The following is a 20,077-nucleotide window of genomic DNA, read 5'->3' as shown; positions in this document are numbered from 1 at the left end:
AGCTAGCTTGAGTGGGTTCCTGTTCTGGGCACCCAGATTATTTCCAAGTCAGAAATTGGTACCAGGAGAACAGCTGTAAACAACAGACTATCAAAGAAAATGTTGGAACTGGCTGAAGAGGTGCATCAGGGGTGGCAGGTAGTAGTGATTTCTGTATCCCAAGAGTCCCCAGCAATGAACCGAATAGGAAGCTCATGGATGTTCTGAGGGAATTTTATCACAAGCAACAATCAAAACAAGCCTGGGGGTAAAATGACCCTTGGTCAGGAACCACAGAGGTAATGAGGGACTGAAGGAGCAGTCAGAACAGAAGAATCAGAAGAGGGAGTGTCACAGAGGCTGAGGAGAGGAGTTTCAAGAAAAGTGTGTTCAACAGCGCCCCAGGGCTGCAGAAGGGCCCCATAAGACGAGCTAAAAAGTGTCCACTGGGCCTGGTGTTTACTGTTGATCTTAGAGCAGATACAGGGGCAGAAGCCAAACTGCAGGCGACTGAGGAGTGAGTAGTAAGTGAGGAAGTGCAGTCCGTGGGGGGAGGCTCTTCTTTAAGGACCTTTGGCTGTGAAGAGAAGGAGTAAGGTGGGAAACACAGTTGAGAAGAGGGTTGTTTTTAATATGGGAGAAACGTGAACCATGGAGAAGGAAATAGCGGAAGAAAGCTCAAAAATACAAGACTGTGAAAGAATGAGGTAAATCCTGCATACTGTACTGGAGACATGTCCACCAGTTGTTAAATAAAAAGAAAAAATCATATAACAGGATCTCTTTTTTTTTGGTCAAACAAAATGCCCAAAAGTTCTGTAAGTGTATATACTATATATAATTATAGATTTATGTTTGAGTAAGCATAGAAAAAGATCTGGAAAGACATTCACCAAACAAGATATTACCAAGGGAGGGTGGGATCAGGGTTAGGGATGGGAGGCGGTAGGGTGTGGGGTGATGGGGGAGGTTGGGTGGGGTAGGGGGCAGAAGGGTGGAGGGCTTTTACATCTTTATATAATTCTGTGTTATGCAAAGTGAAATAATTAAATGTTCACAAAAATTAAAAAAAATAAAGTGAATTTGTTGGCTTGGGTAGGTTTGGAAAGGCCCCCTCTTCCTCTGGGACAGGAAGGGAGAAGGAGAGCACACACTGATCTGTGTGGTGGGGGTGGGGAACCGAGGGGGCTCCTGCCTGTGTGTCCCTGATGTAGACACCTGAGACACCTGAGAGAGTGAGGGCGGGAGGTCAGGGTGGGCTGTAGACTTCTGAGCGATGGTACTTTTTGGAATAGAGGAGAGACAGAAAAGAATCATCAAGCTCCATGGAGTGGGATAGGACCCAACTGAAAGAAAACCAAGAGGGAGGGCAGTGGGAGTCTGGGAGGAAAAAGAATGGGGTGTACTTCCAGAAGCGGCACCATACACATCTCTCAGGTGCTACAACTGCTTACCCACTCATTACAGCAAAAACAGCACATACAAAAAGAGAAAAGGCAGGAGGGAAGGGCAGAGATTTGTGCCTTCCTTCCCCTTCTAGACTTGTAGCGTATCTTTTCATTTGCTGCTCTGCTATGGGGAAGCTTAGCACTAGTTATACTTTGTTTTCACGTCTGATCAGCTAGGAGTGCAACCCAGTCTTTACCTGCAAATGCCAAAGAGTTTTAAACAAAATTCAACTTACTTCAGGTCTTTGATTTTACAGTATGGATTACACAGTGCTTGACAGAGGAAGTGTAGCCGAGACACTGGCAAATGACGCACTTGGAAGGACCTAAAAGAGACGAAAAACAAGAACAATTTAAAACTATTTTCCCCCCCAAAACAAAATGCTTATTTTGGCTTTTTTTTTTTTTTAAACCATGCTAGCACTTATTTACGTCTTCCAAAAACCTTGAGATGTATTACCCCGTTTTACAGATAAGAAAACTAAGGCACAAAAAAGTTAAGTAACTTGCCCAAGGTCACATAGGTAGGTGCAAGAACAAGGTCAATACTCAAGTCTGTCTGACTATAAAGCCATGTTACTACCTGCTAGGCATGAGGTAAGCATTTTACATATACATATTATCTTATTCAGTCCTTAACCCAGTGATATAGGTATTGTAATCACCATTTTGCAGGTGCTCAGAGAGGTCAATTAACTTGGCCAAGCTCTTTTTACAATATAACTAATTCTTGGTTGTCAGTACTAATAGAAGAATTAATGATAATACTTGAAAACTAGGGAAGTTCAATAGTAAACTCGAACTTAGCCAAAATGCTTGGGAAAGGGGTATCTTGGGTTAAATCCTGAAAAGAGTTTAGTCCTCTGATAAATAAGGGCTGAGGGTGAGAATTCCATCTAAGGCTGATTTTCTGGAAACCCAGAATGAACGCTTTTTGTTTCCCTCAGTGTTTAAAATCTTTCAAATGTATTAGTCTATCACCTTGCTTTATAATACACAGCTGGATTGAAGCTCTCATTAATCAATCAAGACCTCATAGCCAAGGTCCTTCATAATCTGAGTCCATTTAACCTGTCCTGCCCCTTCCCTATCTAGTCCCAAACACAAACTCTTGCCACCCCTTTCCTGCTCTCCCCACTTCCCTCAAACTCACATAGCCTATGCGTATTTCTACCTCCATGCTATTGCCCACTCAGGAAATACAACTATAAGAGATAAGACTCAGGTTAACGCACTCCTCCAGGTAGAGCCTTCTGCCCATTCTTCTCTCCAGGTTTCCTACCCCTCAGCTGGCCCAGCAATGGGCAGAGGCACTGTCCACCTTAACCAGAATATTGAGAACAGACTTAAGACCAGGGGCATTTTCTAGATAACACAAGTGTAAGTCTTCTTTAGTAAGATAGTCAATAAGTCAGTAGAGCTATATTTTATAGTGTACAAAGTCCATATTACAAAAGTGGTTTACCTAAGCCTCTTTGAACTTCAGCTCTCATGCCTCTGTGAAGTTGCAAGGTTTGGTGGAAAGAACCTAGGCTTTACAGTGAGATACATAGAACTTTTATTCCTAGTTCTGCCCCTTACTAACCTTGAGCTGAGGCCTCAGTGATGAAGTATATGTAGAACATAATGACAACCAATCCAATATTAGGTTTACAACCTTTTCCAGAATGGTCTTCTATACCAAAACAGCAGAGTCTTCAATTATAATGCTGATAACCTTACATATTCATAATACTTTATAAAGCACATGCACAGAGTGAACATGAAGATTAATACACATTTACAGTGGCTAGCACAGTGCCTGGCACACAGTAAGTACACAAAAATGTTAATTTTCCCTCGGTGTTTACTTAAGCCAGTGTTCAATACAGGAAAGATACAAGTAGTCCCCAGGTTATGAATGAGATCCGTTCCTAAGTGTGTCTAAGTTAAATTTGTAGTTAAGTCAGAACAGGTGCATACGGTTCTTATTTAGCCTTACTTTAGTGCAAGAGGAGCCCAGGTGGCTCACTGGTTAAGAGCTTGGCTACTAACCAAAAGGCTGGCAGTTCAAATCCACCAGACGCTCCTTGGAAACCCTATGGGGCAGTTCTACTCTGTTCTATAAGGTCGCTATGAGTCAGAAGCAACTCGACGGCAATGGTCTTTTTTTTGTGTGTGTGCAAGAAAGGAGCCTTGGTGGCACAGTGGTTAAGCATTCATTCAGCTGCTAACCAAAAGGTCGGCAGTTCGAATCCACCAGCCGCTCCTTGGAAACCCTTTGGGGCCGTTCTACTCTGTCCTATAGGGTCGCTATGAGTCGGAATCAACTTGACAGCAATGGGTTTGGTTTGGTTTTTGGTTAGAGCAAGAAAAGGCTCCAAGCCTTTTCAATGATTTAAAAGCTGCACGTGCAGCAAGTGAAGGTGATTGTGATGAAGAATTTGTTGTGAGCAGGGGTTGGTTCAATCGTTTCAGTTAGGAAAAATTTACATAATATTAAAGGGCAAGTATGAGTTGTCCATTAAATCGGACATTTGTAACCCAGGGACATACTGCATTCAATAAATCCTTACTGTGTTTACTGACATAAAACATGGAAAGCTGAGATGATTAGTTTTATTTATTGGCAATGCTATGAATGACTGTGTGTCCAAATACATGAAATGAACAAGTAGGCCCATTGGTTCTGAAGGCCAAAAAACTAGAGGAAAGACAGGAATATACTCACTGATTAAGTATCAAGGCTGGGGGCCTGAATGCTGAGATTCGTTCTTCATCATCAAATCCAAGTAGGTGCTGACACTTCAGAGACACTGACAGGTTACTGTGACTGCTTTTTACACAGTAAGACATAGCCAGAATGTCCATTTTTGTATAGGTAGGTTGAAGCAGTATAATTGACTGTAATTCATCAGTTATCCTTTTTGCATATTCTTCTTCCTGAATCTCATACAAACAGTGAAACAAGTCTATTTGCTCAAGCTGTAACCTAGAAGATTTATCCTTTATTTCTCTTTCAGTCCATTTCAATAATTCCTCTCGAAGTCCTGGAGAGATTTTTCTTCCAAATGTAGCTTCCACAGTCTTTCCGTTTCCTTTACGTAAGAGGCCAAATAAGAATTGTATTGTTAGTGATGAAAAACCTTTTCCATATTGTTGGAATATTTCTTGCCACGTTTTCCCTACCTGATCGAAAAACATCCAGCTGTTGTCATTCTTCAGGGCATAAAACACAGCAGTCAAGAACTCTTGGAAACTGAAGTGAAGGAAAGTATAGACATGGACACCTCGTTCAGCTTTTCTCAAAAAGTGATTGAGAAAAATGCAGTTGGTATCATACACTCCTATCCCATGTCTTCTGAGGTCACTAACTTCAAACTGAACTTGCTTGTTCTGCAGTCCCTCTGCAGCCAAAGAGCAAAGGCCCCACAGGCAACTTTGTCCTTTCCATACTGAGATGCCTGTAAGGGTTTTGAGGCACTTGGAAAAGTAGAACAGATACACATCAGTCATGGTCTGAAGTGACCTCATAAGAGCCCTGTCACCATCTCCCTGTGACTGCAGGACACTGCAGATCATCCAGGAGACAATGGGGAGAGAAGACATGATGTTAAGGGCTTCATTTTCTCGCAGACTATAAAAGACTCTCATTGCCACATTAGCACCTGAAAACTGACTCAAGAAATATGCTCTCTTTTCAGCTTCTGTAAACCATAGAATCTCTACCTGGATAGGTTGTTTTAACAGAGAGTGTAGCTTCTTCATGGCCGTAGGCCGGGCAGTTATCAAAAGGGAGGATTCGGGAAACAGTTTTTTCCTCACAAAACTGCACAAGAGGGTTTCTACTGGTTTCTTCTCCTGGGGGTTAGCATTAAGATCCTCCTCCTGGTCAGCTACAGAGTACTGCAGCTCAGGGAATCCATCAAGAATGAACAGAAGCTTCTCTGGATATGTCAGAATAATGTCCAAGATTGGTCCATTTATATCTTGAAAAGTATTAGCAATCAGGTCAGCAGCACTAACGTTAGCAATATGGCTTATTTCTCTGCAGTTGATGTAGATGAGATAATCAAACCTGCCTGGAGTAACCATTCCTGCTGCCCAGTCAAACATGAACTTGTGCACCACAGCTGTTTTCCCAATCCCAGCACACCCTTGAAGCACCACGGTTCGGGATGAGCTGGAGCCCTCTTCATCAGGATCAAAAACATGTTCCATCTCAATGAAATGTTCTTGTTGAGGAATTCCACACGGTGTCTCTTCTGATATTCCATGTTCCTTTACAAGAAGCAGTTGTGATTCTACATGCTTGCCATGGTGATAACATTTATCGATGCCTATTTTTAGGTATTTTTCTTTTAGATGTTTTCTAAATATTTCCCGGTAATCTAATGAGGTGACACCAAGAATTAGTAATCACAGAATCCTAGACAACAATACAAACAACTATAACACTATCATCACCACCACCTCCACTTGGATGCCCCACAGACTCCTCAAACTTTCCATGTCTAAACCTGAACCCTTGATTTTTACAACCCCTCTGGGTCGCTATGGGCTGAAACTGACTCGATGGCACCTGACAACAACAACTCAAAAAAAACCCAAAAACTCTCCCCAGGCACCTCATCTCAGTTAAATGGTGCTACCTAGTTACGCAGGAACTGTAAGGAGTCATTCTTTCTTTTTCCTTTCAATCCTCCACATCCACTCAATAAGCAACGCCTATCATTTATATAGAAACTCTGTGGCGTAGTGGTTAAGAGCTACAGCTTCTAACCAAAAGGTCAGCAGTTTGAATCCACCAGGCGCTCCTTGGAAACCCTGTGGGGCAGTTCTACTCTGTCCCGTAGGGTCACTATGAGTCAGAATCAACTCGATGGCAATGGGGATTATTTATACCTCCAAAAACCCCTCGAATCCATTTATTTATCACTATGTTCTCAAATACCACCCAAGTCCAAAAGCACTATCAACTCTCTCTTGGACTGCTGAAATAGCCTTTTACTCTTGCCCATGTACTGGCTCTTCTCCACATAGCAGCCAAATTGATCTAAAAGTATCACTGCCCTGACCAAAACCCTTCAAGGGCTTTCCACTGCACTTGGTGTAAAATCCAAAATCCTTACCTTATCCTCCAAAGCATTATATTATCTGGATCCTATCCAGCTCCCCAGCCTCATTTTCTATCATTCTCCTTCTCACTCCCTACAGTAAGGGTACACTAGCCTACTTTTATTTTTGTGATAGAAATAACTACAACCAAACATATGCACACTGACCTACTTTTAGTTTCTCAAAAATGCCATGTTCTTTCCTACTTCAGGGTCTTTGCACTAGTTATTCTCTCTGCCTTGAGCATTCTTCCTCCTGCTCTTCTCGTGGATAGCTCCTCATTCTTCAGTTTTCAACTAAACATTACTTTCTGGAACGGGACTTGCCTGACCATCCAATTTAAAGCAAATCCTCTCTATTCGTCCCCATCCCTGCACCCTATTTTTCCCTTCACAACACTTATCACAATTTATAACTGCCTTGTTTGCTTGTTTACTTGTTCACTGTCTGTCTTTCCCGTTAAACTATCATCTACATCTGTCTTCTTCACCAGAGTACCTTGAGAATCCAGCATGGTGCCTGGCATATAGTAGACACAATAAATATTTATTGAATATGGCTAGAGATATGAATGAAAAACAAGTCATTTATTATTATTGCCTATTCTGTGCCTAGGAGCCCTGGTGGCGCAGTGGCTGATAACCTAAAAGTTGGTGGTTTGAATCCACCAGCTGCTCCGCACGAGAAGGATGTGGCAGTCTGCTTTTGTAAAGACTGACAGCCTTGGAAACCCTACGGGGGCAGTTCTATTCTGTCCTATAGGGTCGCTATGAGTCGGAATCGACTTGTCAGCAACAGGTTTGGTTTTTGGTTTTTTATTGTGCCTAGTACCAAATTTCATGGCTAGAATAGACAAATCTGCTTCTGGAATGATTTAAATCAGAGGTCAACAAAGTATAGCCCCATGGGATAAATCAGGTCAGTAGCCATTTTTGTAAGTGAAGTTTCACTGGAACACAGCCACGCCCATTTGTTTACATATTGTCTAGCCATGTACTAGGTCCTTTACATACATTATCTGATTTAATTCTCACAACAATCCCATGAAGTAGGTACTATCCACGCTTTATAGATGAGGAAACTGAAACCTATAACCAGGGCTGACTTCATGGGTGTGCCATCTGTGCAGTTACACAGGTCCCCGTACTCAGAAGGACCCCATGCATGGTTTAATGCTCTGCTATTACTATCTTGAAATTCTTAATAATATTTGAACAAGGGGTTCCACATGTTGATTTTGCACCACACCCCACAAATTACGTATCAGGTCCTGCTTATAGCATTAGGTAACTTGTCCAAGGTTTGATGGCTAGAAAGTGGCAGAGCCTTAATTTAGATTCAGGTCTGTCTGAAGCCATGATCTATGTGCTTAAACATTATACTACATAGTTTTTCACCTTCTATAACTAGAAAAAATAACCCAAGGAGTTAGTCATCAAGTTCAAACTTCTATTAAGTGAATGTCTAAGTCAGCATTTCCCAAATAAGGGTATCCTGGAATACTATTCTGCAAGATACTAATAGCAGAGTTGTGAAAAACGTATTCTGTGGTCAAATAAGTTACAGAAATCCCCTTTTAGAGTTTCTCAATGCAAATCAACATATGAAGGGTTCTGAGATGTCATACAGTAAAATAAATTGTCTTATTTTGTTTAATCCTGCATTTTCTTGTCTTAAATGACAACAGAATCCTTTTGTAAAAGCACAGTTATTAACTTTTGGAAAATATCGTTCTGTACAACTCAGTTTGGAAATGCTGATCTAGATCAGAGTTGGCAAACGGTTTCTATAAAAGTTTGTAAATAGTTTAGGCTTTACACGCCATTGGATCTCTGTTGCAGTTACTCAATTCTGTTGTTGTTAGGGGCCATCGAGTTGATTCTGACTTATAGCGACCCTATAGAACAGAGTAGAACTGCCCCATAGGGTTTCCAAGGAGCAGCCAGTGGATCTGAACTGCCGACCTTTTGGTTAGCAGCCGAGCTCTTAACCACTTCACCACCAGGGCTCCAATTCTGCCATAGAAGCATGAAAGCAGACATAGACAATATGTAAACAAACAGATGGGCTGTGTTCCAGCAACACCTTTACTCACAAAAACAGGCTGCTGACCTGAATTAGTCCATGGGGCTATAGTTTGTTGACCTCTGATTTGGATCATTCCAGAAGCAGATTTATCTATTCTAGCCATGAAGTTCTCTATATCTAGGGGCTTGACCACCACCATCAGCCGTCCTCCCAGCATTTGAATACCCCGATGGTGATACAGAAGTCCTATCTGCCATGACAGTCTTGGGCTTCATAGATAATGTCAAGAAAATCAACGACTGTTGTCCCAGTGAATATGGGGGAGGAAATGGGAGAAGAGTACGGATCAGCAGCTGGTTTTGTGGGAGACACTATTCCCCAAACAGCAAAAGGGATAAAAGAGAAAAGACATCCACCTGTGAGCTCCCTCCATGAAAATGAAGCCAGAGAACTTGAAGTGGCTGTGGGAGTAAAAGAGCTCACATTAATAGCACAAATATACATTCATACCCAAATATGAAATATATAGAAATTCACCCACACTGCTAGTCATTCATGCTGTTCCCCAAACAGAAATACAAGGAAGTAAGACACTTCAGTAACACCAATTCTAACCCACAAACATATTTTACATCTTATGTCCAACAGAAAGTAAACATAAGAACTTCCCACACACATATATTTAGAGTGTGAAGATTTTAATTTATATAGTCAATAAGGAAAACTCTAGGCATGAATTTAAAAGTGTGCACATTATCTGAATGATTGTTTTCTGGTATTTTGCTTTCCACTGAACATTAGCCCATTATTCAGGCTTCTGTTGAACCTCATTTGTTAACAGTATAGAATAGGTATTGCCGAACAGATGTACACAATGACCTACATTCAAATATAGAGGCACACACACTCAATTCAAACATTTAGAAATATAGATATATAGATTACAAAATACACAAGCACACACACATAACTTCATATTCCTTTTTAAAAAATACTTGTACACCTTTTAAAGCAAAAGTGAGACTTAGACTTGGGAGAAGGTGTGACTAGATGAGTACTAACTCAACAAGTGGGTGGGGAAAGTAGGGTCTGGAAAGGCAGATATTAGAGTGTCACAAAAGTGGGCAGGAAAGTGAGAGGTTTGCTGAGAATAACCAGTTTCTGTACCCTACATTTAAACATCCTTGGAGCTCAGGAATTAGCCACAAGGGGAAGGCCTTCAGTAATCCTTCACTCTGTGCTTTTTTGTTCTGTTTCCTGTGAAAAGCTGTGGTCACAGCAAAGGGGGAGACATAAGGTCTTTTACGGCTATAAATGCTTTGGGGAGTATGGAAAACACCAGAAACACAGTTAACTCTTCTCCTTTCTATCTTTTTCTTCATTTTGGATAATGGACAGTTTCAGGGTATTCTTAATGGGTAAATACTATATCCATTGTAATATATTAATATACACACACATACTCATTCAACAAAATACTGATTCAGAAGAATCCTAAAGGCCATGGAGAAAGGAAATGGAGGAAAGAGAATGAGCAGGATTATCTAGATTACACACTTTTTACCTCATTCAGTTACTCACTTTTCTCTGAAGATAATAAACTCCAGGTACAAGCAGGTTCCATATCTTTTCTTTTCTTTTGATTATTCATCCTGGTGAATTAAGAAGACTGTAATCCAAAACAGGAATAATGATTGTAAGGCCTAGCAGAAACTCAGAGTGAAAAAGTAACTCAAGAAAGACTACTCACTTAAGCCATTACAGAGTTGGGGAAAAGAGAAAGCCCAATAACCAAGAAGATAATGGGGGTGAGACCAGTGGTGGGGGTCACATGAAGACAGACCAATGCATTACATGCATATTATCTTATACAACACAAATATTATTTTATACAATTACTGTTTAAATCAGTTAAGAAAGGAGAAAAATATGCATTCATACTCTCCTTTATAATTACATAATTATTTTTATTGGTACTCTTTTTTTCATGTAGATTCAAATTACCATCTGGGGTTACTTTCTTTTAGCCTGAAAAACTTCCTTTAGTATTTCTTGTAAAGTGGGTCTGCTAGCAACAAATTTTCTCAGGTTTATTTAGCTAGAAAAATCATTATTTCACCTTCATTTCTGAGAGGTAGCTTTGCTGGATATAAGATTCTTCACTGCCTTTTTTTTTTTGCTTTTGAGCAGTTTGAAAATGTTGTCCCACTGCTTTCTGACCTCCATTGTTTCTGGTGAGAAGTCAGCTGTTAATTTTATTGGGATTCCCATGTAAGTAATGAGTTGTTTTTCTGCTTTCATGATTTTCTTCTTGTCATTGACTTTCAGTATTTTTACTATGATGTATCTGTTTGTGGATCTCTGTGCATGTATCTTTTTTAGAGTTTGTTGCACTTCCTGGATGTGTAGGTTATTGTTTTTCAAAAAATTTGGGTACTTTTCAGCCATTATTTCTGTGAATATTTTTTCTTCTCTTTTCTCTTTCTCCTCTCCTTCTGGTACTCCTATTATGTGTATATTGGTGTGCTTAATGGTGTCTCACATTTTTCTGAGGCTCTGTTCATTTTTATCCATTATTTTTCTCTCTGTTTGGCTTATATAATCTCTATAGATCTACCTTCAAATTTGCTAATTCTTTCTTCTGACAGTTAAAATCTACTGTCAAGTCCCTCCAGTGAATTTTTTATCCCAGTTACTATGCTTTTAAATTTCAGAATTTCCATTTGGTTCTTTTTTATAATTTCTCCTTATTTCTATTCTCTATTTGATGGAACACCGTCATCAAACTTTCTTCTACATTTTTAATTATGTTTCCCTTTAGTTCTGTGAACCTATTTATAATGGCTAATTTGAAGTCTTTTAATATTAAGTCCAATATCTGGTCACTCTCATGGGCAGTTTCCGGTGCCTGATTTTTTCCTTGGTGTACAGGTCATATTTTCCTGTTTCTTTACATGCCTCATTATTTTTTGTTAGAAACTAAATATTTTAGATAATATATTGTAGCAACTCTTGAGTACTGCCTCCCACCCCCCATTTTAATTACCTCCACTTAACACCAGTGGTGAGGGAGGGATTCCTGTCCCAAGGTTATGGGGATGGCCAAACACATGACACTGGTCAGATGAGATCAACAGCAGTTTATTAGTCACATATACTCACAGCCCAGGGAAGAAATGACTCATTGCACTGTGCCACACAGGGACACATGAGGGTTGCTCTCAGGAACAGAGTGAACAAGCAAGTACTGGGGGAATCAGGTTTTGTAGTAACAAGAAGGTAGGGTGATCCCTAGATCTCATGGGAGGATGTGATTGGATTGTTTGAATAATTCCATGGGCTGGGAGGGGATGGAAGCCCACTGCTCAGGAATAAGTAGGCACTGTGCCTGGTCTCAGGAGCCCTGGTGGCACAGTGATTAAGTGCTCGGCTGCTAACCAAAGGGTCAGTGGTTCAAATCCACCAGCCATTCCATGGGAGAAAGATGTGACAGTCTGCTTCCATAAATATTTACAGACTTGGAAACCCTATGGGGCAGTTCCATCTGTCCTACAGGGTTGCCATGAGTAGGAATCAACTCAATGCCAAGTGCATTTGGTTTTGGGTTTGGTGCCTGGTCTCTGTGATAAGGAGGGTTGTTTGGATAGGGTACCTTATCTGGGGGAGCAGAGTGAGTGGAGGGAATTGCAGTTAGGCCATTTGAGGCTCTCATGATTTTACCAGATCTCAAGCACATAATATTGAATCTTAATTTCAGGCCTTACACCACACCCGACTTCGGGGCTTGTTGTTTGCTTGTTTATTTGTTTAGTGGGTGGCTGGATTATTTTGGTAAAGTTTATTTGCCTGCCCCCCAGTGGTAAGCCTCTGATGTTGCTCCTCAGAAAGGGGTAATTTTGGATATGCCCAGTCACCCTGGGATGACACTGATATTGTGAGAGCGCTCATCCTCTTCCTCTGACCACAGCCAGCTGTTAAACTCCACTAATTGCCAGCTGATTGCTCTACTGCTTTCAACAAAGCCTTGGGGGCATAAATTGCTCTACAAAATAACCCAAACAAATCGTGGCTCCATTGAAGAAATCGTTTCTGAGGTCAGTGTTTGATACTTGTTCTGACTGCAGCAGAGTCTCTCCCAGCTGTCTTATTTTCTGGTGCGCTCCTACAAATTAACAGCGTACAGTCTAAACTGTTTCCATTAAATCCACAAATCTCCTCCCAACTGCCTTTCACCACAACCTCCACTGTTCTTGAGAGTGCCTTTAAGCTTTAACTTCTACACATCATGTTTCAAATTAAGTCAGTTCCTTTGAAAGTGATTAGGATCTGATTTTATGCAAAAGCTCTGAGTCTGGTGGCTATAGAGCTAAAGGTAGTGACAATGGCAAGCTTCTCTTTGAGTGGCACTCCTGCTCTAGGAACTGAGTGCTCAGTGGAGAGAGGGCAGAAGCCTGAGGTCCTCTCAGCTGGCCCCTACTGGTGTGGAACCACAACCTCGTAGCCGGGGTGATGACAATCAGATCTCAGTATTCTCAGCATGCCACACACAAGGTAGAGCTTCTATCCCACAAGTGGAGGCTGGACAGAAGATGATAAACCCCACCTCTTTACTGCAGTCACCCAGGACTTAGCTTCAGCAATAGGTAGCTGGCAGCAGGATGAGACATGCTGAAATCCTGCTCCTCCTGGGAAGCGAGCTCTCTGGCTGGGAGCTGGGGGAGAGCGAAAGCCCTGTGTCTTGGCTACAGCATTCTGGAATGGAGTCTCCTCAGTGAGCTGAGGGTGGTGCAGAGGAAGCAGTCTTGGTTCACATACCACAGGCTCTTGTCTTTCTTACCAAATTTTCTTGAATAGATGTTTCTTTATTTGCTGTTTGCCCTTAGGGCCATTTTCAGAGGCTTTAAATGATATCTAAAATATTATATATATATACATATATATTTTTCACCAGTTTCACCGGGGAGCAGGTTAGTGGAGTTCCTCACATTGTCATATTGTCATGCCAGAAGTTGATCTCCCTCTAGTTCCATTTCTCTAACTACTTATGAAACTTAAGTATATTTTTCTCCTTTCTGAGTTTGTTTTATTATTTTTAAAATGGCTGAGGGAATGTTAGATCAAGTTTCTTTCCATGTTTAACGCTGTAAAATCAGTTGTCCTCAATCCTAGCTGCACATCAGAATCACCCACATACCACCCTCCAAAACTTTTTCCTTTTTCACAGTAGTATTTATCACCTTCTCACATACTTGATAATTTACTTTTGTATTATGTTTATTGTTCACTGTCAGTCTTTCCCACCACGTGGTAAACTAGAATTATTGGCCCCAATTCCCAGCCTTTACCATGTACACCTACTCTTCATTTATCGATTATCTTGTTATCAGACGTTTTACATTTATAATAGTAAAAACTCTACTATCCGACTATTCTGAACATTAACATTATGTCTGGCAGTAATGAATGCTGAGGTGTGAGGCAAGAGTAACGCTGGCTGTGATGGTTAAGGTTATGTGTCAACTTGGCTAGGCCATGAGTCTCAGTGGTTTGGCAGTTATGTAATGATGTAATTTGGCAGTTATGTAATGATGCAGTCATCTTCCATTTTGTGATCTGATGTGGTCATCCTCCATTTCTGCATAACATTGATTTTTGCATAATGACCTGGTCTTTGGAACCTAACCATGTCAATAAGTGAGGAGTGGGTGTACTTCGCAGTTTTACAAGAAAGTAAAGCTTATTTTCCCACTCCTTGTGTTTGAGCTGGGCCATGAGATTTGCTTTGGCTAATAGAGTGTACACATATGTGACTCAAGCAAGGGCTTACAATGTGCTGGCATGGTTATACATCTCCTCTCATGATTCTGCCACTGACATGATAGGCAACACTGGAGAAACAAGGCCCAGTTAGTCCCCTAGTTGTAGGAAAATGAGAAATACATGAAGCAGAGCGACCCCAGCCTCAATCAGAGCTGCCTAACAGAGCCCTGTCTAATCATTTGAGCCACAGCTGACCTTCACATATGGGAGAATAAGTGCTTAATAAGTGTTTAATACGTGCTTAATTTTTTCATGCCACTGAGATTTTTGTGGTTGTTACATATCATTGGGGCAATAGCTGACTGATACACTTTGCTAGAATGTAAATGCCTAGAAAGTGTTTGGCACAGAGTAGACATTCATTAAGTATTTATTGAATGAATAAATAAATAGAAGCTTTTTGAAAAAATCCAATGTCTGGCCCACATTGATAATAAACTAAATAAAAACATTTTTTATGAAGCTCTTTTTTTTTTTCTTCTTAAAAGCTCCCCAGGTGATTCTAATACACAGCCAGGGAAGAGAGCCATTGATCTAAGACTTGGTTATTTTTTAAAGTGGAAAGATGGTGTATTGGTGAAGCATACAGGGTTTGGAATCAAACTTGATTTTTTTGAATGTGGAAATCTACATATAGGATTATGTCACTTGTGGACAGAGGTAGTTTTCCTTCTTCCATCCTGATCTGGATGTCTTTTTCTTGCCTAATTGCTCTGGCTAGAACTCCCAGTACAATGTTGAACAGCAGTGGTGAAAATGGGTATCCTTGTCTAGTTCCTCATCTTAGGGGAAAGATCTCAAGTTTTTCATGTCTTTCACCACTGAGTTTGATGTCAGCTGTGGGTTTCTCATAAATGTCTTTTGTCATACTGAGGCAGTTGTTTATATTGTTGTCACAAATTACATTTTTACACATTGTGTGCCCAATAATGTAACTTTATAATTATTTTTTATTCATTTATCTTTTATATCATGTAGAACATATAAAGTGGAGTTATAAACCAAAAATACAATAATACTGGCTTTTATATCTGCCCATACAGTTACCTTTACCAAGATATTTATTTCTTCATATGGCCTCAAGTTACTTTTCTAGCATCCTTTCATTTTAACCTTAAGGACTCCCTTTAGTCATTCTTGTAGGGCAGGTCTACTGGTAACAAACTCCCACAGCTTTTTTTTTTTTTTACCTGGGGATGTTTTTATTTCTCCCTCTTTTTTAAAGAACAGATTTAGTAAATATAAAATTCTTGGTTGACGTTTTTTCCAGCCCTTTATTCTTTCTCTTTTTCTTTTTTAACAGAGCATCTGGGGGCCATAGTTTCAGGGGTTCCTCCAGTCTCTGTCAGACTATTAAGTCTGGTCTTTTTACGCCAATTTGAATTCTGTTCTACATTTTTCTCCTGCTGTGTCTGGGACTCTCTGTTGTGTTCCCTGTCAGGGTGGTCATTGGTGGTAGCCAGGCACCAACTAGTTCTTCTGGTCTCAGGCTGGTAGAGTCTCTGGTTCATTTGGTACTTTAGTTCTTTGGGCTAGTATTTTCCTTGTGTCTTTGGTTTTCTTCATTCTCCTTTACTCCAAGTGGGATGGGACCAATGGATGTATCTTAGATGGCCACTCACAATCTTTTAAGACCCCAGATGCTACTCATCAAAGTGGGATGTAGAACATTTTCTTTATAAACTATGTTATGCCAGTTGTCTTAGATGTCCCCCGAAACTATGGTCCCCAGACCCCAGTCCCAGCTACTCTGTCCCTCAAAGTGTTTGGATGTGTCTAGGAAACTTCTTTGCTTTTGCTTTGGTTTTTTCAGCTCTTTAAATATGTCATCCCACTGCCTTATGGCCTCCTTGATTTCTGATGAGAAATCGGCTGTTAATTTTATTGAGGATTCCTTTGCACATGATGAGTTGCTTCACTCTTGCTGCTTTCAAGATTCTTTTATTCCCACTTTACGGCCGTCCATATGTAAGAATGTGAATATTTTCATTTTAGAAGGAAGAACTGGATGGGAGTTTAAGAGGGTGCCTATCACCCCAAGCCATCTCTTACTGCTTCCATTGGATATCACTGGCAAACTAGAAGAGTGTAACAGAGGCTGCTGGCTATCCTTCAACATCCATGCTTCATCTATAATATAGAAGTTTATAGAAATATACAGTATAGACATTTTAGCTGGGCATATGTCTGCCTAGCTAAAGACTACATTTTCCAGTCTCCCTTGCAGCTAGTGTGCGGCCATATGACTATGTTCTGGTAAAGGTGAGTAGAAGTTCTTTATGCAATTTGTAGTCTGTGTTCTTAGATGAAAGGAGGGTACACACCACTTCTCCTTTTCCCCTTCCTGCTAGCTGAAATATAGATGTGATGCAAGACAGAGGAAGCTAAAGCAACTCTTGGACCACAAGAAGAAGGCTATAAATTGAATCAGCAAAACAACAAGACTGAAGGAAGTGGGCTATTTGATGACTGTGGAGCCATCATACCAGCCCTGGACTATCTACTTGGACTTTTCAATGAGAGAGAAATAAACTTCTATCTAGTTTAAGCCACTGTATTTTGAGGATTTTTTTTTTTTTTTGTTACATCAGCCTAGACTATATCCTACCTACAAATAATAAGAAATTTCTAAGGCAATCAAATTGACGTCAAACTTAACAACATTGAGAAACCCAAAAGTCAATACAAATAACTGAGAAGACATTCAAAACACATAAATTTCCTAGCAGAACCCTGGAATAATCCTAAGATCAAAGAGTAGAACAGTTTAGGCATTCCCCTCACTATTACAGCAGATGAATCTGGCTCTGCTCTCAGGGTCAAGATGAGAGAACTGAATTCTGACATGGGGGACTACCATAGTAGGCACTGGGATTAGAGAAGCAGAACAGTGCCCCAGGTAATTTATATTCAACAAGGGAGATAGGAAGCTACCACATTTAAAAGGAAGGCCACCTATACAGCTCATCCAAGTGCACATCTCACCATAGGCAGGCTCCCATGAGAACCGGCATATGCTGTCAGACCGACAAGGGTTTTCATTTGGGCTACTCATGAATTTGTGCTACCAGATAGAAAAACAATTTACTATAGAGCAATAGTATTTAAAGCAGTGTCTATTTCGCAGGAATAAACAGATTGATTAACAAAACAAAGTGTATAAAAGACTCATAGACACATGAGAATTTGGTTTATGATAAAGTTGATATTTAAAAACAGTGGGAAAGGCCAGACTAAAAAACAAAGTGGCTGAGACAGTCATCTGGAAAAACTAAATGAACATACATACCATCATTCAATTCCAGAAGAATTAAGAAACTGAACATTAATTTAAAAAAGAAAGAAATTCAAGTATTCGAAGAAAATATCACCTAACAGACACATACGGAACACTCCACCCAACAGCAGCAGAATATACATTCTTCTCAAATGTACATGGAACATTCTCGACGATGAACCATATATTAGACCACAAAGCAAGTCTCAATAAATTTAAAAAAGACTGAAATCATACAAAGTATCTTCTCTGACCACAGTGGAATGAAACTAAAATTCAGCAACAGAAGGAAAATTTAAAAATTCACAAATATGTGCAAAGTAAACAGCACACTCAAGAACAACCAATGGATCAAAGAAGAAATCACAAAGGAAATGGGAAAATATTTAGAGATGAATGAAAATGAAAATACAACATACCTATGGGATGCAGTGAAAACAGTGCTCGAGGAAAATTTATAGCTGTAAATGCCTACATTAAAAAAGAAGAAGGATCTCAAAGCAATAAATTAACTTTCAACTTTAAGGAAGTAGAAAAAGAAGAGCAAACTAAACACAAAACTGGCAGAAAGAAGGAAATAATTATAATCTAAATAAATTCTAAACTAATCTAAAGATTAGAGTGAAAATAAATGAAGTAGACAATAGAAAAAATAATAGAGACAAACAGTGAAACCAAAAGTTGGTTCTTGAAAAGATCAACAAAACTGACAAACCTTTAGCTAGACCAAGAAAAAAGAGAGAAGGCTAAACTAACTAAAATCAGAATTCAACCTTAAAGAAATTAAAATAATTATAAAGAAGAGTATGAATAATTGTACACCAACAAATTAGACAAACTAGATGAAATGGACAAATTCCTAGAAACCAACAAACTACCAAAACTGACTCAAGAAAAAGTAAATCTGAATACACCCATAACAAGTAATGAGATTGAGTCAGTACTCAAAAACCTCCTGACAAAGAAAAGTCCAAGACTAGATGTTTTCACTGGTGAATACTACCAAAATTTAAAGAAGAATTAACACAAAGCCTTCTCAAACGCTTCAAAAATAGAAGAGGGGAGAATGCTTCCTAACTCATTCTATGAAGCCTAAATTACCATGATACCAAAGTAAGACAAAGACATCACAAGAAAACTACAGACTAATATCCCTTATGAATATAGATGCAAAAATGCTCAAAAAAATACAAACTAACTGAATCCTTTTAATATAAAGGATTATACACCATGACCAAGTGAGGTTTACCCCAGAAATGCAAAGGTATTTCAACATACAAAGATCAATCAATGTAATATACCACACCAATAGAATAAAGAACAAAACAAAATAAATAATCATCTCATTTGGTGCAGAAAAAGAATCTGACAAAACCTAACACCCTTTCATGGTAAAAGCATTCAACAAATTAGGAATAGAAGGGAACTTCCTCAACCTGATAAAGGGCATCTATGAAAAATCGACAGCTAATATCATGCTCAATGGTGAAAGACTGTAAGTTTTCCCCCTCAGATCAGGAACAAGACTAGGATGCCTGCTTTTGCCATTTCTATTCAACCGTGTACCGGAATTTGCAGCCAGAGCAGCCAAGCAAAGAAAAGAAATAAAAGCCATCCAAACTGGAAAAAAAAGAAGGAAAACTATTTCTACTCACAAATAACATGATCTTATATATAGAAAACTCTAAAGAACCCTTTTAAAAAAACTATTAAAGCTAATAAATGAAATCAGCAACGTTGCAGGATATAAGATCAAGCACAAAATTAGTTGTATCTCTATATACTAGCAATGAATAATCTGAAAATGAAATCAAGAAAACAATTCTTATATTACAATCAAAAATAATAAAATACTTAGGGAAATTCCTCAACATAATAAAGGGCATCTATACAAAACCAACATTCAACATCATTCTCAACAGACAGAAGCTGAAAGCATTCCTCCTGAGAATGGGAACAAGACAAGGATGCCCTTTATCACCACTCCTATTTAACACTGTGCTGGAAGTCCTAGGTAGAGCAGCATGGCAAGAAAAAGAAATAAAGAGCATCTGAATGGGAAAGGAAGCAATAACACTATCCCTATTCACAGATAAAATGATACTATACATAGAGAACCCCAAAGATTCCACAAGAAAACTCTGAAACTAATAGATTCAGCAGAGTAGCAGGATACAAGATCAACATACAAAAATCTGCTGGATTCCTATACATCAAAAAGAGAACTTCAAAAAGGAAATCAAGAAAAATATACCATTTGTAATAGCCCCTAAAAAGCGAAAATACTTAGGAAAAATCTAACCAGGGACATAAAAGACTTATACAAAGAAGTAGTCAAAACAGCCTGGTACTGGTACAACGACAGATACATTGATCAATGGAACAGAATTGAGAACCCAGATGTAAATCCATCCACCTACGGTCACCT

General features: G+C 39.5%; 1 protein-coding gene across 8 annotated transcripts in view; it reads right to left on the bottom strand.

Moving 5' to 3' along the window:
• The window catches only part of LOC101347605 (NACHT, LRR and PYD domains-containing protein 3), a 44,662-nt gene that overhangs the window by 13,375 nt on the left and 11,210 nt on the right, over positions 1 to 20,077 (bottom strand). For 5 of the 8 annotated variants that reach the window (XM_004379835.3, XM_023734454.1, XM_023734449.1 and 2 more), the window contains exons 3-6: positions 10,134 to 10,221; positions 8,969 to 9,013; positions 4,138 to 5,797; positions 1,664 to 1,753 (exon numbers count right to left, since the gene is read on the bottom strand). In XM_004379835.3, the coding sequence (XP_004379892.3) occupies positions 1,664 to 1,753; positions 4,138 to 5,797; positions 8,969 to 9,013; positions 10,134 to 10,203 (1,865 nt within the window). In that variant the 5' untranslated portion in view covers positions 10,204 to 10,221. The remainder of the gene's footprint in view (positions 1 to 1,663; positions 1,754 to 4,137; positions 5,798 to 8,968; positions 9,014 to 10,133; positions 10,222 to 20,077) is intronic. The other 3 variants (XM_023734451.1, XM_023734453.1, XM_023734452.1) reach the window with 1 other exon arrangement.

This window comes from Trichechus manatus, unplaced genomic scaffold, assembly GCF_000243295.1.
Source record: "Trichechus manatus latirostris isolate Lorelei unplaced genomic scaffold, TriManLat1.0 scaffold00068, whole genome shotgun sequence".
In the NCBI taxonomy this organism is placed as follows: domain Eukaryota; kingdom Metazoa; phylum Chordata; class Mammalia; order Sirenia; family Trichechidae; genus Trichechus; species Trichechus manatus.
The sequence above is the reverse complement of the archived record's forward strand: the minus strand, read 5'-3'. Positions and strand labels throughout refer to the sequence as shown.